Genomic DNA, 22729 nt, shown 5'->3' with positions numbered 1-22729 from the left:
TCTCCGTCTTCTCTTCTCTAGACTAAACAAACTGATTCTTTCACTGTTTCTTCATAACTCATGTTTTCTAATCCTCTGATCTAGTGAGCTCCTCTGGATTTTCTCCAACTTGTCCACATCTTCTGTAGAGGGTTGCACCCGAACTGTTCTCTGTTTTCCAACTAAGGCAGCAGAATGGCAGCATTGCTTTTCTGTTTCTTAAGAGGTGAAACTGCTTACATACCTCAGCCTGCTGTTTCCATTTATGTGTCCCATGAATTGGAGACAGCCCTTCCATTTCACCCAGATCATTCCAAACTGTAACCCTGTTCTTCAAGGGACATGCTACTTTTCCTGCCTTTGTGTCCATGGCATCTAAGAAGCACTCTCTGAAACCAGACTTCTCCAAATTGTTGTGCTCCTTCCTGCTGGCAAGTCACCCAGGATCATGATCAGAGGGGTGAGAGGAACTAATTACTCTTGGGAGGAAGGAATAAATCCTCATCTCCCAAGAGTGGAGACCCACCGATCCCATCCTGTTGCTCATCTACATTGGGTCATTCAAGAGTACTGAAGCCAACAGGATGGTGGAACAGGGCTCCCATTCAGGGTAGCTCTAATCCAGCTGGGAAGGGCCCTGGGATCACTGGCTGTCATACCACAGATCTCAGGAGAAAACTAAGCAGACAACTTATTATGTGGACAGCTACAAGCCAAACCATCCATTCAGTAACTGATCAAAAAGACCAAGAGAGAAAATTCACTTACACTTGCAAAGAACATTTTCCCTCCAAAGTTAATGATGCATTTTCCTTTATGAACAAGTTGATTAACAAGCTCTATAAGTTCAGATGCTGTTTTCCACTTGCCAAATTTTATTTTGGAACAAGTTCTCGGGGCATGATATCCTTGCCAGCTCTTCCAGAAGACTGTTCTTGTCAATCTCCCCAAGGACTTGAAAATGCATTTTTGCCATATGAAACTTTCGATCAGGCGTGTAGCTCCAATACAGGCTTTATTTGTTTTTTTAGTTTACGATCATTTTCTGAAATGCTGGTGGTTTCAATAAGAAACTGCTGATTCCAATAGTTCACAAACTGTCTTCTACCACCCCTAACTCTATATTCACTATGCAATTCTTGTAATTCCAGGAAAATAGTATCGGTATTTGGGCGTTTTCCAAATAGGTAGAATAGTACTTGTTTACTTCACAAGGGAATGGACAGACATCCTGCAAAGCCCTCAGATGCTACAGTGGTGTGACCATCCTACATCTAAGTATTAGCACCTTGGAGATGCTAGCTTTTAATCAGAGCAAAATAACAGCCCTTCTGGGGTAATTCAGTGCAGTAATTCAATTCAGGATCTGTTCAAACGTGCTGGTATGCTGAACAGTGTGGCTCAAAAGCAGCCCCGGCTGCCAAAGCTGGGGGGGGGGATTGTTCCCCAAGCTGCCTCTGAAGAACTATCCTGTTAATCCTGTGATTCTGTAACATGAGGACTGCGCTTTTATGTTGTATTTTGCACTTGGAGGATTTTGAAGCTTTTATAAAATAACACTTGTGGTGTTATAGTGTTTATAGTATAGTTTTTACTTCTTGGAAAACAAAACCAGTGTCAATATCCATTTGTTTTTTGTTGGTGTTTTGCTGGAGATGTGATGGTTTGAGGACACAGATGAAGGGGAAGTAAGCAGGGAGAAGCAGTATCTTTTATACTCAACAGGTAGAGTTTGAAAAATGAGATTGGCTTTTGGGCACCTACCCTGAGGTGAGTATCATCACATCTATACTGAATGTATTTAATAATGAACTTTAGTTCCCTTGCTGAAAAGACAATGAATGAAATTTAACAGGTTTTAGCGCACGTTATAATTACTCTTCCCCTTTTACCTAAGTCTCCAAGTCCATAGGCTAAACCATCTTGCTTTCCCTTTTAGGCCAAAATCCCTTAGCACCTTTCTTTCTTTCTTTCTTTCTCCCTTTCCATCACAACATATCCTTTGCCTGCAGGAATCATCTCCATTTTCACTGAGAAACAATAATCAACTTGAGCTGATCAAACTGATGCATATCTAATAAAACCCTGAGCAGTAGTTCCTGGCTTTGCAGTTAACTTTGAAGTTAACTGTGTCAGCACTGAAGTTTGTTTTTATCAACTGTACTAGCTGGGCAAGTAGAAGATATTTCTTCTATCTACCACACACAGATACAAAAATAAAATTAAACTAATCAGAATAATGCATCATCTGCTATCATGCTGAATATCATCATCACTTTCATCCTTGCTGAAAGTGAGCAAGGACTGATTAGTGGAAGTGGAACCTGGCTTTTCTCTCAGGGTTCCAGTTTTGCAGCACCCACAAGCAGCTACATCCTAACAATGGTTTGAGGCACAGAATTAGATACCAAGAGCCACAGTCTGATGACTTTCCATCCCAAATATGTCCACTGAAATTAAGAAAGTTATTTTTCGTGAATAAGCATAACAAATCTCATACTGCAGATGAGAGGAATCTAATCTAATGATCAAATATTATTTCATAGTATCTAATTTATTTTAACTCTCTAGCTGAGTTCAAACTTATCACACCGATTTATCTGGCCATACCACTTCTAAGCTTTGAGGGGAACCTCCAACAAAGACAAACCAGTAAATTTCCTTTTGGACAGTTCTTTATTAGCATGCTGCAAGCATATGTCTCATTCTCCCTGCCCATGACAGCAGGTAAAGTCTTTCATCTACCATTATTTTCTGAGCCCTCGTACTGAAGGCAGCCAACTCAAACACTGTGCTGGCCAAACAGTGCTTGGAAATACTCTTCAGTATGATGACAGGAAACATGGAGTTAGCTGTAATGGATAATGCTGAAGGATCATAACTCTTCTCATGTACACACACACACATATATATCTACATGTACACACATGTATGTGTATAAATATACACACACACGTTCTGTATCAGTGATGTTCCAAATAAATAGAGTGCAGGGATGAACTCGATAAGAGTTTGATTTAATGTTGTAAACATCAGCAGCTCCCTTCAGGAAGGCCTTTTCACACTTCAAACAGCACCGTCTGAGAACTGAGCTCTCTGTAAACCACGTCCTTTCCCTGGGTGGAAATTATTATCTGGCTTGTGCTCTCTGGCACATAATAAACACTCAGGGTCATGGCCATAATTTGCAGAGACTCAGTCCTTGCCAAAGCTTTGTGATTCTTCAGTGTAGGCATGGATGGATGTCGGCACGTCCCAAGTGTCCTCTGTCCCTTTGCACAAGCAATGGGGAAAGGCAAGGACCACACTCGTACCTGCAGACACAGGTGTCTACCTGGTGCCACAACCTCCCTCTCCCTTATACAATCCATACAGGGAGGCAGCATATACATCACCCTTTAATTTAGATACCCCAGGCTGCCTTCAGTGCCATAACTGGCTTCAGCATACAGCTCTAAATCCCATTTAAGTTCACTTGGTTAATGCATGACAGAGCAAGTAAATTCATGGCACCCCTTCCAACTTTTATATTAGCTTTCTAACTGTTGGACTTCGTCCTTGCCCTCTGAGCACTCTTTTCTTTCCTTCTGATCTGAGCCTGGAGGCTGAATTTGGCTCTGCAGGGCCTAGTTGACCTGATGGGGAGCACACTTTGATAATCCTCGAGGGTCCCTTCCAACTCAGTATATTCTAGACTTTTATGATTCTACAGATTCTCAGGTTTCTGCTGCTACCCTTAATCACTTCAGAATGAGCCACTGCCCTAAACAGGGTGTAGGTTCTGATATGGCAATGTATTTAATAAACTTAATTGCTGTCATTAATATGAGCCAGGGAAACATTAAAATGTATCAAGCTGCAGCAAAATTACTCCACTCTTTTGTTACCTTCATTTTCCATGTCCTTTTCGAAAAGTCACCAGTGGAACAACCAAGCAGAACATTGCACCTTTGCAACACACCATGAACAGTGCAAACCTCACTGAAAGATACACTATAAAATAAGTAAATTTTCCAATGGGAAGCATAAGTCACCTGTACATTAAACTGGAGAAATCTGTATAAATGGATTGCACAGGCTGGGGTGGAATCATTATACCAAGAAGTCTCACATATTATACTGTTTCAGCTACCATACTTCACTGCAATTATTAGTCTCCTTTTCTGCCAACTCTGAGTTTAACATACCGTCCCTCTGCCAAGGCCATTTGATTATAAATAGCAAAACATCACGTAAATGCAGGCATGTGGGGAGCAGATACAGCACAGAAAAGCAGGCCATTGGGAAGAAGTATTTACTTTTATTAGGGTCTGTTCCTGTGCAAACATTTAGTCATGCAAATAGCTGTCTATTCTAGAGTAGTTTCAAAAATTCAAAGAGATTATTAACCTTAAAAGCATAAATGTAATATCTTGCAAGATCCAGTTCTTGCAAGCCCTGTTTGGAAGTTTTAAATAAAAACATGGTAGTTGAAATAAAGGTGTATTTTGGAATTGGCTTGTTCTCCACAAATGTTACATAAGAAACAACAAAGCCTCATGGCAATGTCAGGCACAGTTAACCATTTTTATCACAATCAGATTATAAAATAAGTGTTAAGTATTCTTGATTTGATAGTTTTCTGCCTAATTTGTGGATTATTGCAAAGGTATAATACTGCAAGGGAAGATACCACAGGAGGAAGAAACTAAGAAAGCTGGAAAATGTTACTACATGGAGCTACTTCATCATATGTGTTAATCATCTATCATTTGCACAGCACCAGTGCCTCAGGTAGATCTGTGTTCTGCTGGTGAGACAAGGAGACAAACCTCAACTCTCACTAAAGTCTGGCAAAATTCCTGTTAACCTCAGTGTTATCAGGATTTCCCTTCATGACAATGCTGGGGTTCAAAGATGCTTCTCCAGTTACATTGCTTGTGCAGACGAAAGAAGTGCTTTTATGAGGTGCCATTAAGGGCTACTTGCAGTTGAGCATTTTGGAAAGGCATATAATTTATGGGACCCTGTGAAGTCTGCTCTGATCACCTCTTCCCACTAAGCCAATAGTCTTACGTACCTCACTACCATGGATAACACACAGAGAAGGCAATGCTATGTCAGCACTGTGGAAGTTGATGTGGCTAATGGGGGTTGAAAACGGATACATTGAAAAATACATGCTCATCTGACAAGGTGGTGTGGGATGCCCCCATTATAAAGGTGGAATCATGAGAGGAACTCGAATCTGGACTTGCTGGAAACTTAAACATGACCAGGCTGAGAGAAGGACACAGATGACCATTGAGAGGAAACACAGAGAGCTACTCCTCCTCCACCAAAAAGCCTTTCTCTCCTTCCAAGAGCAGGAGAGAATGCCATTGCAACAGATGTAATGGCTAGAATGAGAGAAGAAATATCAAAACCCCCACTATTTCCTGACATAAGCAATCTGTGTGGAAAATGATTCTTGAGCAATGCTTTGGCAAAAGGAGATCCTATCACTAACTCTGAAATAACAGATAATATTTGGGTGAGTAGCCTTGATTATCCAAAAAGGCATTTATCACTACAGTATCCAAACCCTCCATAAGATCCCTGCACCACTCTCCAGAGAGGTCCATAACAGTAACATCTGTGTTACGGGAAGAAGCTTTTCAGAGCAAAGGGGAATGAGCCATCGAGTTTTGCTCACAAGCACAGCGGGGAGGACAGAAGCAGATCTGAAGCCATAGGTCAGGAAGCCTCCATGCTTTGCTTCCACTGCACAACTGTCATAGAAGCACAGAATCGTAGAAAGGCTTGAGTTGAAAGGGACCTTAAAGATCATCTAGTTCCCACCTCCCTGTCCTGTAATCCACTGGCACATACTGCCTCTGTGTCAAAGGGAGGTGGGTTTGGGATGTGGGGTGGAAATATGGTGCACATTTGAAGCCTCTCTACTGCAGTGCCATTTGCATGTCTGACATTTCAAAGGCTAACCCTGAGCTGTGCTTTACATGGCTGGGAAGCAGCCCTTCAAGTGAACCACTACCTGGCAAAGTCAGCCTGGCAGAAGAAGACCCCCTGACACAGAAATGGGGGAAGACTCTCTTGGGAGATTGTTTTCACATCAAGAATGAATTCTGTAGAAAACAGTAAGAATTATGGAGCAGTCTGTGAGTTTCCATTGGCCCTTGGCCATGTCATGCAAAAATAAAAAAAAAAAAAAACAAGAAGAAAAGGAATGAAAATTCTTTTTATCATTTTGTTCCTTTTGGAGGGCCCAAAAGCTGTGTGTTGCAAGTGCCACGTTTCTTTGTTGCACTCCAGCAACCAACACAGATGTAGCAGGGCCAAGAACTGGATTCTTTTTTTTTTTTGTGTGTGTGTATCTTGGATGTAAGGCTTTGGAAAATTTGCCTCTGAGTTGTACAAATGGTCACCTCACTCCTGCTGGGAGTTGCATTCCCATTGTTTATTCTGTGTTGCTATACTGAGTTCTGTAATGTTTAATTTCCCAAAGCTCGGATTTTTCTTCATCTCCCAAAAACTGGATTTGTTACTCAAATTTTCTTTTTCTCACACAAACAGTGCAAAAGGAAATGGTATTTGGGGCAATTGTGATAGCAGAAAAACAGTCTAATATGCATCTGGGAAGAAAATGTCATGCCATTGACTTTTTTCTGTTGCTGCTATTGTAAAAACAAAAATAATATTTCACCTCATATTTAACATTCCCCTCCCTAAAAGACTTGGATTCAGAGCCCATGTGAGGGTGCAGATGGTAGTGTGGGGTGATGCTCTCAGTCACTCAGGGCTGGTCAAAGGTAAATGACCCACTCCTGTTCCAGCTGCATAAACCTTGGGTAACGTTGGTAAAGTCACTCTATGAAAAGGCATCATCTAATTTAAAGCACTTTAGGGAGGTCTAAATTACAAATGCAGTCAGGTCAAGTACTCTTCTGTAGGCCTGCAGAGAGACAGCATTGCTACTGCTAATTCACCTTCAGCTCATTCTCTCTAGCCTATCTCTTCCATTCAACAACAGAGGATAACCAGCATGTGGAAACAGCTCCGTCCTGCAAGCAGGAGGTGGACTATTGTGAAGCACAGATGAGGATTTCCTACTTCATGGGATGATCTAAAGGGCTCTGATATTACCTTGGCAAGGACCTCATGAGCAGGTTGATATCAAGCCTTCTGCCACCGCGGAATTTGACCTTTGGCCCCCAGCTATGATTTCTGGGTTCAGTCATTTGGGCATGCCACTGCTGCACTACAGTCAACATACATAATTCAGCATTTTACTAATCACACAAATACTCAACAGGCTGGTGTATGAGATTAAAGTCCATCACAGTCTTCCAGGAAAAACTGGAAGGACAAAGGCGGGGGTTTTTCAATAAAAGCACTAAACTTATTCAGTAGAGTATGTTACAGGAAAACAACTTCCACCCATGAATGTAAAACGAGCCCTCTGCCCTGAGAGTTTCACACAGCAGTGACTGCTGCTTACCAAGGGTGCGTGCTGCTTGCTCACAGGTGTATCTTTTATTAGGGTCCTTCTCCATCAAATTGCGAATGAAGTTTAGCTGCAAAAAAAAAGAGAGAATAAATGAAAGCAATAGAGTTGATGCCCAGTTCTGCTGATGGTGATCAGCCAACAGGCTACCAAGTGCCACCTGGCCACAAGAAATGGTCCTAGGCACCTGTCATTTATTAATGTGATATAACCAAAAGGACTTAGGACCAAATCCAAACTGTTTAGTATAGCAGAGAAAGCTGAAGGCATCTGCTCCTGAAGGTATATTTATGAGTAGGATGGATAATTCAGAGTCAGCAGAGTACAAGCCTGGCAGCTCCCAGCTCCTGGTCAGCCACGTGCTGATCATCTTAGTGGCCTGAATGTGGCCACATCATTGCAGTTGCTGGTAAACCCGAGTGGGAAAAGCAGGGAGGAGGTCAGATGCCACAGCAAGAGAAGCTTCACGTGCTCACTCCAAGCAGTCACACACATGGACAGCTGTGAGGACATGTTGTGTATTTAAAAGGAATTTAGTGAGGCAAATGGACTCCCTTGAGCATGAGGCAGTGTGTTTTTTAATTGACACTATAATGAAAGGAAGGGAGATTGCAGCATGGCATGCATCAGTAGTGTCAGGACAGTGTAGCTGAAGGAGCCACAGCAAAGCAAATATGGCAGGAAAATCTTTGTGCTGATTTAGGTGCTGGACTTTCCCCCAAAAGGCAAAGGGGTCTGCCAGCAGACCTTCATATTTCTCTGAAACCCTTATGGGCTTAAAAAACTTCATCACATATATTTTAAGCAATCCTTCACAATGATATCTGGAGCAGATGTAAGCAGCATGAAATGTGCTCTCTGTGCAGATAAGAGCATATATAATAATCTCTATAATAAAAACAATTTTTATCTACCCTGCCTCAATCAGTAGTACTAATGAATCAGAAAACTGCTTTCTAGAGACATTTTACATGATGAAATATTCCTAGAATTCATTTCTTCTCCTGCAGGATGAAATGGTAGATGTTTCCCGGGTTGGAAAGAGCGAGGACACTGAGCTTGTGTGACCCCTTGAAACCGCACAGCACGTCAGTGGCACATGCAGGGTGCAATGCTGAATGTGTCCCTCCTGTCACAGTGGACACTGATGCTGGCAGGCCATGAGCCATGCTGCAGCAGAAGCCTTTAGCCATATCTGCCTGTAACAACATTGGGGTACCTGCCCCTCTGCCAGACTGACCAGAGCAGGGACAGACGGGCACTGTGGGTTAAATATCTTCTGCACTGGGTGGGGAGCTGGGTGAGCATATGTGAAGCTGGCTGGATCCAACCCCATGGACAGTCCCTTTAGTTTCTGGATCTGCTCATCCACCTCATTTGGAAGCCAATGATTTCCTGGTTTTTTTGCTGCACACGCTGCAGTCTCACTTTGGAGCTGCAGTGCAGTGTCAGTAACAGAGCCAAAACAGTTTGCCACTTATATTAATGACACTTAAACCATCTGCTTCTCATTTGTATTGATTGAGAAATTAAACTGCTTTTTCTTCTTGGGACAGTCGTCTGACATCTTCATCTTCTGTCTCAGCTATGTTTTAGTGCTTTATGTGTGGCTGGACAAAATTGTACTAATTTGCTCTTCTGCAGAAAACAAATTCCCAGAACTATTAAGCTGAGAGAAATGCACATTCCCAATAGTCTTCAGTCAAAAAGAAGCTCTGGACATGAAGGAAGGGACATTCTCACACCCCAGAGGAGGATATAAGCAATAGACATACATGCATGCATGGTTGTTGCAATTAAAGGAGTAACTACTTACCAGACTCAGAGATGTCATCCCAGTATGGAGAGTCAAATCATACTCTGCCTTAAGGATCTGCTCAAAGAGTTTGGAGTCATTTCATCATAGAAAGGGGGTATCCACAGAGGTGAGGGTGACAAGAAAAGCGAGATGTAATCATTGGACCCATCTTTGTCAAGAAGAAAGAGGGAGGAGAAAAAAAAAAAAAAGGAGAGAGAAGAAAGAGGAAGAAGAAAAGGAGAAACTCTTGCTTAAGATTGACCCATTGAGTTTTCAAGCAGGGAAGTGCTACCATGAAAGAAGTTTGTTCAGGGGTACATAAAGCCACTTCTGAAGACTGGCACTGTCCTGGACAAAGAGGAATTCTGCTTAGAAACCTGGTGCTGTTGATCCCATGCTGACTGATGCAGATATCCTAGTCTCTCTCTGCATTCTTTCGTGTGTTTAACTAGACGAATAGTTTTATTACATAGACATGTCCCTTTCCTATACATGTCGTAGGAGGAGATTTCATGAGCTACACCTTACATCCACAGAGCCCCAACCCTCAGCACATCTGGCAGACCTGGTGTGCAAAGCAGGACAAAGAGCCTTGCAGAGCTATCAGGCACAGGGTAGGATGCATCTGCAGGTTGTGCTGGGCTCTGCATCCCCAGGCACAGCGAGAAGGATGTCTAGGAGTCAGTCCCCCTCTGCAGCAGAGCCTGCAAGGGCTGGACATGGACGTGCTGTTGACACAGATACACTTAGAGCCTCTCCCTTTCTCACTTCTGCAAGTGATTTTGCTGAGCACGTCCGACTGCCTGCCTTGCCTAAGGCTAACAACAGTCCTGTCCTGTTTTTCAGTGTTTATAATCAGACTTCTCAACAAGCCTAAGCCCAGGACAAGCAGGACATTGAACATTATGTGCCTAGTTTGAGCTACAACAGTCGAGGTGCACCCTCCCAGTGCTGCAGAGAGCAGGACAGTCACTGTGCTGAGACACGGCTCCTCTAGCCCTGCAGGCATGGGAAAAGCACATCCAGCACTGCATTAAGCCAATGATAAAACTCACTGCAGTGTCAGAGATCTCTCACACTCAGTTGATGCTGCAGGCAGTAGTCTGTCCCTTTCTAAACAGACATGTCAGCAGAGATGTCCCTTCTTCAAGTTTTAATACCAAGGTTGCAAAGTGCCAGATTTACCTCCAAGGCTGCTCCAAGGTTTTAGCAAACCCATCCTGCTCACAGTTAAACAGACCTTTCTGGCTCTATGGTCTATATAGAGATGATGAATTTTTATCTTTTATCTCTAGTCCATGGTCTAAATTATTCTTACACATACTTTGTTGGTATTGAAATAATCTTTTCCCAGCAATTTTCTTAAACTCTGAGTCAATCAACCTCAATAAGGCATTTAATTGGAGAGAGCCAGCAATTATATAAACAGATTGAAGATCCAGCTCAGAAACTACACTGCAGCAACAAGAGAGCAAAAGGGGGAACTGTAAGAAATTAAATACTTCAGTTATTTATAACCCAAGGCCAGCCAGCTGCCCTGGAGGTTATTTGAACCAACTCAACACTTCAGGGTGAAAGGAGCAATGTTTTGTTAGCTCTGAAGAGCCAGTGTGCTTGATAAATAATTTAAATACTGAGTGAGATGTTGATCTGCGTCACATCCATATTGACCTGGGAGAGCTCTGATGAAATTTGCAGCATGATAATGAATCCACTGTGATTCAGCTGAATCAGAAATCTCTCTGTTTATCTCGCAAAACAGATGAGCCAGTCCTCATTTGTGTCCCATTGAATGACTGCCTTTATCAAAAGCAAGTAAGATAACCTCATGCCAGACTAGTATGCTCCTTCAGAGCAGGACTGTGTACCTACTTCATCAGCACGTGCTTGTGTGTGGGGCTGGGTGAAGCAACTACTGTGTGAAACCCTGTGGTAGAAGTGGTGTATTAAAAGGACCATTAAAAATGCTGCATTTAGGCAAATGCCAAAAAGCCACTATGAATGGGGACAATGAAGGAAAAACATCTGGTAGCGTGAAAAAATTTAAATAACTTGTTTTAGTGTAATAATTATCGGTGCTTACATTCCACAGTCCTGGGGGCGGATTGCACACAAACTGATTTTCACTTTCCTTCTCTTTTGTCACAGGAATCACAGAATTATTAGTCTTTCCATATCCAGTCTTTCCTTAAACATCTCACGGACAGTGACTACTCCACCCTCACAACTCTCAAGATTTGTGTGCCTTACTGAGAGGTGTGGAAACTGATGGAGTTGACAGCATCAGCACTGCAGCTGTTAGGATGGGCTCTGGGGTAGAGATGCCCAGGTTGATGCAAAACAGCTCCTCCAAAGGCACTTGGAGCCATCACTCTGTCCCTCTTTCCTGGGAGGGCTCAGGGGACTCCGTATAAGAAGCCTGGCAGTCCCTCATTAATTTCTTGCCCTCCTCAGCGCTTCCCGTAAACAAACCCAAACTGCTCTGATAAAGCATTTTAAGGCAAGTAGTCAGCACTGTGCATGCTGAGGAATGGCAGGCTACTCTGGAGAGAGAAATAACTCTCTCTAAATGTGCACTGTACTAATTACCTTGGCAAAGGTACAACAGCACAAGTTGGGACTGCTGTGATTTACCACACACTCGTGGCAGCAAATGTAGGAGGTAAACTTCTGAGCAGCACAGAGCTGGAGGGCTATAACCCCTGCAAGAGGGAGCACAGAGATATGAACCCCAGCAAGGACCCCAGCATCTCCAGAGCCTTTCAGTCCCGCTCCTCCACTGCTCCTATGCACGGCTTGAGTATCTATACGTTGGATCTACCTCCATGTCCAGGAGGTCCCTGCAGCCCCTCACAGCGGTGGGTGCTGACAGGGTGTGAAGCACAAGGAGAGACAGGGTCATGCAGGAGAGTACAGGACTGCTGGGAGCTGGGCACAGGGCACAGCTTTTTGCTTGCCAGCGAGAGGTTGAGAAGTTTTAGTTGCTATTACAGGTCATGGTCAGGGACATCCCTCCAAACCAGCCCCTCATATGAGAGCAGGCTGAGTGCAGCGCAAGGGCTTGATCCTGAATTGTCCAGGAATGGGATGAACCTCCTGCACAGGGGGTGCCAAGGATATTGCTCAGGTAGGCAAATCATGAGGACCTGCACCAGACAGAAGGTAAGAAGGGACAAGCTCTGTAGGTCAGAAGATGGTGGCATTTGGGAGGGGAACATCAGGGCATCCTGGCACAGGGGCAGGGTGAGAGCCAAAATATAGGCAGTCTTGCTGTCCTTTCTCTTAAAAACAGAGTTAGGAAGACACAGAAGTTTTAATGTTACTTTAATATTTAACATTATTGGCTTTCCAGAAAGGGATGGGAAAGCCCTAGTAAATTAGCCTATCATACAATTTATAGCTGGAGGAAATATTCTTGGACTTTCAGCAATTGGGCCACTTTCCAAAGTCTATCATGAGTTTTTGGTTAATTCTTACAGAATCAAAATCCCACCAACTTTGTTTCCATCTGCTGGGACATTCTGTGTGAAAAAATGACCTCACTATCAGAGGTTCTGCTGCTTTCTTTAGATATGCAGAAATGCAAAATAAACCCTCTGTCTTTGATGTGAAAAAAGTCCTATGCTGTCCTGGGGGAGTTTCAGGCAGATATAAGTTGTCATCATTTTCTTGCAGTTTCAACAAATAAAAGATTTTCAGAATTATTTAGCAACCTTATCACATCAGCAACAGATTTTCCCCTAAACTCCTACTTCCAGTCTTGCCTTAAAAATAATGGGATGCAGACAGGAAAAACCCAGGTGGATGTACGAAAGAAAGATATTGCCAGAAGTCATTTCTAGAAGCCATCATGAGAGCACAACAGCAGGAACATCTTCTCCTCACCATGCAGAGAAAGCAAATCCCTGCAAGTTCTCTTTACATATTGAGGGTGATACTAAAGGCTAAATAACTCATTCACACGGTCAGTGCCCAGCCTGCAGCACAAGAGGCACCAAGGACCAAGACACGCAAACAATTTTATAGTTAGATTAGAGCAAAGAATTCAGTAAGTGCTCAAAGACCTGAGATGTATGGTGTGGGAAGTCATGCAAGTGCTATTTATAGGGATGAACACATGTATTTTTTCTGTATATTTTGGGACTCTCATACTGCCTGACACTGGTGCCCTCACAAAGCTGTGGACAATGGACATATTAACCTACGGAATCAAAGACAAATTAAGAAGCAAGTGATGAGTAACAATCATTTGAGGCTGTCTTCCCAGTGTTTGTGTGAGTTATCCTGAACGATCCAACATGGCCTTTGTACTTTGCCACCACTATTTGATCTTCCAGTATCAAACAAGTAAGTTATTCCTCAGTTTCTTGCTTAGGCTTGTGTGTGATGCCAAGCAGACGAGATGACCAGTTTTTCCCAATGTATGACTGCAGGGTGATGGTGGAAACTTCTTTTGCATAATACACTTTGTACTGTCCCTGGTTAATTGTTCCATACAAACATCACTGATGATTCATGCACATCTACTTGAAAATCAAAAACAGGTTAGCAACCAAAGTGTGAAATGACGGATCCAAGATCTATTTCCAGATACTTATTGTTTATAAACAACAATAACAAACCAATAATTCTCTTGTCCTAACAGTGAACAGAATCAGAAGAAAATTCAAGGCAAAATGTGCTCAGTCTAGTGCAGAAGAGACAGGAGGTGTTGCCTATGAATAACAAAGGGCTGAAGCATATCATTCTGTTGGCCTAGGTTCTTTTCCAGCTTTGAAAACATGATTTTCTATTTTTTTCCATAAATTAACTTAATCTCTTTATCAGGTATGCATGTAATCAGTATTTTAGTTTCACAAGCTTTTGCAACCCCTTACTCCAGCTGCTGGGAATCCAGTGAAGTCTCTTGCTCTTCTTAAGCTTCATATTTTTAAGCTGGACACATTATCAGAACTATTTTGTGATAAGTGGAAAGCTGAGCTCAACACTGAGGCTGTTTCCAATTCAGAAATACTGCAACTGGAATAACAGGAAATTTCAGGCTCTAAATTAGTTTGTGTGAATAATGACATCTCATGCAAAAGAGGTTTTGATAAAAACTCTTGCTGGTGCAGCCTCTGCAATCTGGCTGTCATTAACTAGAGGTATTAGAGACTGGCACTAAACAAAGGTATTCTTTCCTAAGACATCCTTTGCCTTGCATATCACAGAAACAAATATTTCTCTAGAGCATTGGTGCCACAGAAACAGTTTGTTCTTCCAGTGTCATAAACTGAGGGCTCTCAAGTGAAACTAAGCTTGTGTCTGCAGGCACTCAAACCACTTGCAGTAATAATAGCTCACAACATCTTTAATTTATGCCTGGCTTTGGTGTTAGATTCCCCTGAGTTTCCATCTTCTTAAACGACAAGTCTGTCCAGAGTGGCTGTTAGAATCTGTGGGAAAGGTGGGGAAGTGATGCAGGACATTGTGCTTGGATTGCCTGATGCAAAAATTGTGTCTCCAACTGCTTTAGGCATGAGCAAGTAGCTCCAACTGTGCTGATACTGAAGCTGGAAATGGTGTATCTGGATGGGTGCAGTGATATACTGGAATTATACTCCTGCTCAGGGCAGGATTAACTACCAGCATTGCACCAAGGTGGCTGTGCTGCTGGTGCTTGAGGCATCTCAGTGTCATTCCACACTGGGAGCTCACTGGCTCTGCCAGCTCTGGTGGTATGGCACTGCTGAGACAGCAAACCCAAGTGTTAAATCCATGTCCATCACTGGTGGTATCAGACAGTCCAGCAGGACTGCTTCCTTCCAGCTTAGGGAAGGATCCTTTTCCTCTCTGATGTATCCCAGACATCCACTCTTTTAAAAGACCACATCTGCAACTTCTGGCTGTTCCCGGAAGCAAGGATGACATCCAGACCAAAACTAGGACATGTGAGATGTGGGCTGTGTTTCTAAGATCACATTGCACTCAACAGAGATGGAGTCAACAGAGACTGCAGAGTGATGCAAGTGTTCCATAAAGCAAATTAATCCATATTGTGAAAGCAGGGCTCTGAGTACAGAGCAGGGTGTGATCCAGTCACCTCAGCATGGGCATCTGGTGCTATTTGACATGGTCCATGGTCTCCCTCTTGGCTCCATCTGTCACTCCGCAGGGAAGGTCTCCACAGCACGTTGCATCTGCCAAATGCATGTAGCTGTTCTGGATGCCCCAGAGTGGCACTAAATGTGGAAGTTTAGGCAACTGAAGGGCACACCCTGGTGAAAGGACTGCTTGCACTGACCCAGACTGGGTTGAGGTGCCCAGACAAAGAGTCCTGTGCCATCGGAGAAGCTGAAGTGCACAGCACCCCTGTCCTCAGCTGACAGGGATGTCACGGGACTATGGAGGGCTGGACTGTCCTGAAGCCACATCTTGAGACCAGGCAGGACACTATATGTGACTGCAACAGCACTAAGCACCTACATCAGGAGAACCAAAGGGAGCCCTGAAATGCTGCTGTTACAGGAGCTGAAGGATGTAGCTCACGTGCAGAAATACTGAAGGAGGTGGTCTGGTCCAGACCCAATCCCACCCAAGTTGTAACAGTCTGGCAAACACATTACCATGATCCTTCTGCAGCAAAGTGTTATTGCCATTCATTTGGACTGTACACAGTACAAATCAAGTCCTTATTACCTGAAGTACAGAAACTCTGAAAAGGCTTCCTTGTCCTGCAAACTGGAATTCATAGGGGTTCATTCTTACTGAGCTGATTTAAGCCTTCTGGGTTGGAATTCCCCATACAGCAAACAGGGAATTTAAATTTGAGGAGTGTGCATGCCTTGCTTGACAAGCCAAGCACATGCTGATTTGGAAAACAGAGAAGGAAACAGAGCTGAACCTCGTAGAAAGAGCAGCCTTGCTCAGGAAGGGGGAAGGACTAGGGATGAGATTGAAATCTTCCACCTACTTAAGATGTGCTCAAAAACTGGGTGTGGAGGACATATCACCTAGCACTGTCTCACCCCTATTGCTCAGCAAGATATACAAAAGCAACAAGTGAAATAACAACAGGTCTACCAGCAAAAAAGATCTTTGGTGCATGAGCCATTAATGCATGGAACTGAAAACTTGGAGATAAGCAGAGTCAGATTTATCTCCGGGCAACCACATGCAACAGTTCACAGCCCTCCCATGGGCTGCCAGATGGACACACATTTTCATGGTGGATATTTGACAATAAACTGAACCCAGGCAGCAGCTGAGTCTGGAAGTGAGGCAAAGTACTGCTGTCTTCCACCTGCATCCTCCTTCTTCCCACTCACTGAAGCTGGTAGTCAGCAAAGTACTAAAAAAGCAACAGAAAAGACTCTGTGTCCTGCCATGGCTGACGTGGACTGAATACATTAAAAAAACCCAACCCCTAGGACTTCCATGATCAGGTTTGCTTGTGAAAAATAGTAACTTTGGGTCAGCATGCACCATCCTTATCAAAAAGAGCACTAGGGCATGACATGTGAAGCAGCCTTTGAGGTATTTTGGCAAGTCTGTTGTCTTCCTCACTGCTGCAGCATGTCCCATTGGGCTTTGCAACAAAGTCAGAATCAGCACTGTTGATTTTTGCTTTGTTTAGCAAAAGCTTTTTGTATCTTGCTATTGATGGCTGCCCAAAGATAAATCCATTCCCCTGTAAAATTTTGCACTCAATAAGTTTTCAAATATTCATGTAGATTAGAAAGTCAGTCATAAAACTAATGTTTTCAGGCAGGACTTTGTTTTAAATAATTAAACACGTGCAGATAAATAAAGCTTTCCTATACCATTTTAATATAAAAAACCTATTTTGGGTAGCATATAACATGCTCAAGACCAAATGCAAATGTAGGAAATGAACATTGCACAGAGTGGATAACATAGCAGTGAGGTATATCCTGGCAAAATAGTTATACAACCCCATCAAAAGCTATTCATGTTGACAAGCCATGAAATGTCTGCATAAGGAGAAAAGGAACAAAGCAGGAATGCTTTAATGCTGTGCCTCATTGGAGCTGCTTTTTCCTTCAGCGCTGTATAACTGTGACAGTTTTGTAAAAGGGAAAAGTCGAAAAAAAGAGAAGGCATTGGTAATGCTGGCAGGAAAAGACATTTGTTTCTGTGGCAGTCAGTAGCCAAACAGCAGCTCTGTGCTCTCTTGACTGAAGGAACAGGGTTGTTGTGCTTTGTGTGGTCACCCCAATCTGTCTGTGGCAAAAGCCCAATCTCCTCTCGAAGACCCACATGAATAGCCTGTGGTTCAAGTCTCTCAGGCTGGGCACAAGAAACCTGTGCAGTTGTTATTTGAGTGACATGCACAGACCTACAGCCCCCACCCTCGAGCACAACCTGCCCCATCAAGAGAGATCCCCAAAAACTGGAGTCAGACAACGAGTCCCGCGTTTTCTTAGCAATCCAAATATGAGCAGTGATTTCATATACTCATGCACACAGGTCTGGATTCAAGCGATGGTGCCCAGTAATGTTACGAATGCCTTTTTCTGGACAGCACTAATGACCCCTGGTACCAGGGTATCCCTGTGACCACAGTGGCCTGGACACCTCTTCAGTCCCTCCATGTTTTGTCACTGGAGCAGTGACTGGTGCACCTACTTCCATGGCTCAAGCACTGAAAGCATCTAAAGTACTGGGTGCCTCTTTCATGAAGACAAGTCTGGATATAAGGAAAAATCTTTTCCCCATGAGGACAGTCAAGCAGTGGAAGAGGTTGCCCACAGTCTCTGTCTTTGGAGGATTTTGAGAAACAACTGAATAAAGCCCTAGGTTCCCTAGTCTGACCTCAAGGAAAGAGCTTCTCAAGGTTCCCTCCAATCTAAATTATCCTAGTAAGCCTTTACGAAGAAGGGTGGCAGGTAATGAATGAGGACAGGCACTACATCTCCATAGACATGAGTTCTGAGATCTATCCACTACTTTGGAGAATGCACAGCTTTCTGTGCTGGTCCTGCAGCTTTCTCAAGCAATCAATCCCCCCTCTCTTGAGCAGTGATTAGTCCCATTAAAGGAGCAAATCTCAGTCAAGAATGCAGAGGCTTAATGGCCTGAGGGAAGAGTGATAGAACTGACAGGGCTCACTCTCTCCTGTGGGACCTGATGGTTGGACGAGATGAGAAAATGATCCCTCATTTTCAGTAAGAATTTCAATACTTTTGTATTATGTTTTAATGAGAATAACTCATTCCCATACATTAAAAGCTCTTTCCTCCTTATCTCCCTCTGTGCCCTCCCCAGGGAACAAAAAGCCATTAGGGTGATGCCATGAGAGAGGTGGCTTTTTGGGATATGCCTGCAGGCATGGTGCTATGCTGCATGGAAACAGCAAAATTTGTTTCCTATCAAAGCTAATCTGAGCAGGGGACATAATAACTTCAACAATGTCACAATCTGGGCAAGCCCACACCACTGCCTACAGTGTAGTTCAGATGGGAGCACTGATATAGGCATTTGAAGGGTACTGGTTCATTTCCTACCACTTGTGCCCAAATTTCAGCCCTTATGCAGTTATGGGAGTTGTCCAGAGTTCACGTTATCCTGGGTCATAGGTGTCAGAGATTAACAGTTTGGCCCAGGCTAAGTGGGTAACTCTATGGTGGGAGAGCATTCTGCAGGTCCCGAGGGGGACAATGACTGAAAATCCAACAGGCACTCACAGGATATATGCGATGACCCCGATGGACCAGCAGTCCACAGCTTTGCTGTAGGGTTTCTGGGCCAGTACTTCAGGAGCTGAAAAACAAAAAGCCAAGCAAGCACATGTTCATCATCATCATCATCATGGCTAGGCTTCACAAACATGTTATAAGAACAAATACTTGAGTACGGTCAAGAGGCAGGACCCTGAAGCTCCCCAAGACCTTGTTTTGCCCTCCACACACAGCCCTTGCATTTGTAAATGTCCTGAGGTTTTTGGAGCTCCTATTCTTACAAAGAAGGATGACTCCTAACGAGGAGAAAACTCCCCATTTTTTGTCTCTAGGCACAGAAAACACAACTAAGCACAGAAAATATGTGAGAGGCAGAGGGTCATCACCTCCCTGTTTAGGAGGAAAATGAGGTCAAGCCTTGCACGGGTGCAGAGATGCACATTACCCCTGACAGAATCACAGCTTCACCACATCATGCTGCCAAACCAGAGAGTTCCAGAGGCAGCTCAGAAAGTGCAGCATGTCAGGGAGGAGATAAACTACATCTGCAGGAGAGGAAGGAGAGCAGCCACCATTTCTTCCAGCAGCTGCCTTTTAAAGCCTGCTGGACGTCAGAGAAAGGAGGAGTAATTTGTCCTTCTGCCTCTGGGAACAGAGACACATCAGAGGGAGAAATGGAAAGCAGCAGGAACTGGACACACGCAAAGGAACTGAGCCTTCTGCCTCTGTAGCTTTCAGCCACCATACTCTGAATTTTGCAAGAAGCAAGAGCCTGGGTATTTACTGGAAACTCTTTGTGGGTCTGCTTTCCTATCCAAGACTAGTGAGAGTTAAAAAGGTGTATTTTGGGGGGAATCCTGGAGTATTATGTTTTCCCTGTTGGGAGTTTGCTGTACAAATGCTTAAACCTAAATTTTAAAACCCTGTGACCCTAATCTGTTTCATGTAAAGAAGCTTTTGCTTTTTTTTTTCAAAGCAAAATGTCCACAATAATGCCAGAAATCACTGATTGTAGCATTCCTAAAGCAGACTTGCCACACTATGTTTTAAAAAGCACAGTATTTCCTCTGAGTAATTTGGAGTTCTAATGCTGGAAAAAAGTCATGAAGGGGTAAGTCCCAACAGAAATATTTCTTGGGGGTTACACCTTCCTCTCATAGGAGTCTTACCAACATCAAAGCCGTTAATTACTTGAAGAACAGCAAAGAAAACTGGGAACCACATATAAGTGTTAAAACTTGAGCCTCACATTTAGTTGCTACCTATGCTCTGGTGTACTGGTAGGACTCTTCAAAGAGTCTTCTTAAGCTAGGCAAGCCAACAAAATCAAGGTCAAAACTGCCAGCAAGGAAAAGAACAGGAAGCAATAATGAGAAACAGAAGAGACTTTCTGGTGCTTTGGTGTGATAGCTTACAGAAGGCACTGAAGGAAGGCAGTGCATGAGGCAGAGAAGAGCATTCAGGTTGCTTTTCCACAAGCAGAAGAATGATGGAAAGGGTTAAATTCCAGTGGGAACACATTGTAAAAATGAAGAAAATCCAGGGGAATGTGGATACAAATATAGCTGGCAGCCAGACTATGAAGACTCTTGAAGATTTGGATATGCCAGATATGCCCCAATCTGCAGCACAGGTTAAATATTACCCCAATCTTCAAGTTATCCAGCAAATTGGGACCACTGCATGTATAAGGAATTAGAAGGATGGTTCTGTTCATACATTGTTAATCCTAATACACCGTTGTAATGTGTGAATACTCCAACACTTGTCCACCACATGCCAAAGGAAGTTTCTTTCCACCGTACTAAGCATGAACGGCTCCAAACCTGACCTCAGGTGCTTGGTAGAAACTTGCACCCCAATACCTGAGCAGCCTCAGGAACCTCCTTCCAGGACGTGGGCATGCTGCTATAGTCCAAGATAAAGGTAAAAATACTCCTACTACAATAGGGGACAAAGCTATGGAAATACAGATGACCTCCAGAGTTGGTGCCCAAAATGTAACTCCTCTAGGTCAGGGTCTGTCTGTTGGCTTGGAGCTAGTTAGTCCATCAGGGGGGAATTCGAAGGCAAACTCTGGATAAAAAAAAAAGCACTGGCATGCCACTGCCTCACAGATAACCTGGCAAGCTGGGACAGTCTGGAAATGTTCATTTCCCCTGTAGGAAACAGTCGTTCCCCAAAGTTGCTCAAGACAACTTTCCCAGACAATTCTTGTGTCCCTTAATCTGGCTCTTTCCTTTGTGATTCATCAAAATTTACCTCCAAGTTTTCCTCTAAAAAGAAGATGTTTTTCAAAATGTGCATCAAACAGATTTGGGAGACTCAGTTTCCTATTTTGTTCCATCCCTTGTGACTGAATTTTGTGACAAAATATGAGGAAGAAGGGAGTTAATTTTCCCCTGTCCTTATATTAGATTAGCTGTCTCCCAACTCTCCAGTCCTTCCAAATTCCCAATATTTTATTCACATATCTCTTCTACCTTTGACTGTCTGCTCCTGTTTACACAATTTTCAAGACTGGTAAACATTATACATCTCATAACTCCAAAAGAAAACATCATGCAAACGTCTCCTAAGCACCAGGGATCCTAGTGAGTACCGGACATTATACAGAGATGCCACATTAACACAGTAGAAAACAAATCTGAGATGAGGGGATGTGAACTATATAAAGATTCTCCTCCTTAAAACATCAAAGCTTTGTTGAGGCATTTCTCTCTGTTTTAAAGGAGTGAAGAGGACTGATAACACTTGTTGCTGTGGATGGTGGCTGTGAAGCAGGTAAGAACACCATTTGCTCAAAGCAAATGTGAGGCTATTACCCTCCCTTTGGTAAACCTTAATAAAGAAAGGCAGGGGTGTTAAATACTTATTTTAAGGCCAAATGGCTGGGTTTGATTTTTGTTCCAATGAGCAGACACGTAACAGGAACAGGAGAAGATAGCTCAGCATCATCTGTCTCTGATACATGGAGAGAGGGAAATATTTAATGAGCTGAAAAACAAGTCAGAGGAGCTCTTAGGAATGATGGTAGATCAGTGCCAAGAGGCAAAAGCAGGAGACACAATGAAAAAAATCCAAGATCTGACAGTGTTAAAGGATCAACACAGACGGCTGAGGAGACAAAACAGCAGTAAGGAGAAGGGGAAAGTCAAATCTCCCATTTCTGTTGCTGGGGAGATGCCAGCTGAGCAAAGGCTTCCAGTATCACACATCCCTAGGGAATCACTGAAGGCTCAAATGCTACACAACAGTCATCCAGAGACAGAGAAATCAATGAAGGAAACCTGGACCCTTCCTCCATATCCAGGAACTGTGTTTCAGGCTGAATAACCATTATTGCCAGCAACGTGTGCCAGGTATCAGACAGGATAATGGTCCCAGGGCCTCATCAAATGTGCTTCCCAGGCCAGATGATCTGCTGTTTTACTATTAGGTTTGGGGTTTTTTTGTTTAGTTGTTTTGTTTTTAATAAGAGAAAAAATTAAAGTACTCGTTTCAAATGGAGGTTTTAAAAAAAAGGTACAGACCAGGAACATTTTGAATCCTTTCAGAACACTGTGCCATTACCCTCAGTGAGCTATTAGCTATGCTAATAAGCTCCCTAAAAATGCAGCTGCCTGGGTGCCAAAAACAGCAACCCATGTTCTTGCAAAGAGCTCAGGTGATGGGGATTGCTCTGATACTTTAAGCCTGTTGATCACACTGTACAAGTCATGAGGGTGCCTGTTCTTCAAAACAGCCTCTGCTTAAAAGTGGTTCTCCTTCACTCTCATGATGGTGCTA

At 43.3% G+C, this 22729-nt stretch overlaps 1 protein-coding gene across 1 annotated transcript in view; it reads right to left on the bottom strand.

The window, feature by feature from the left end:
- CAMK1D (calcium/calmodulin dependent protein kinase ID) overlaps positions 1-22729 on the bottom strand; it is a 212595-nt gene that overhangs the window by 8029 nt on the left and 181837 nt on the right. Inside the window, 7 exon segments of the mRNA XM_032688446.1 lie at positions 7457-7466; positions 7469-7532; positions 8998-8999; positions 9279-9317; positions 9320-9376; positions 11363-11376; positions 18947-19022. Coding sequence (XP_032544337.1) covers positions 7457-7466; positions 7469-7532; positions 8998-8999; positions 9279-9317; positions 9320-9376; positions 11363-11376; positions 18947-19022 — 262 coding nt within the window.

This window comes from Chiroxiphia lanceolata, chromosome 5 (assembly GCF_009829145.1).
Source record: "Chiroxiphia lanceolata isolate bChiLan1 chromosome 5, bChiLan1.pri, whole genome shotgun sequence".
Taxonomy (NCBI): Eukaryota; Metazoa; Chordata; class Aves; order Passeriformes; family Pipridae; genus Chiroxiphia; species Chiroxiphia lanceolata.
Note: the sequence above shows the minus strand (reverse complement) of the source record. Positions and strands in the feature narration are given on the sequence as shown.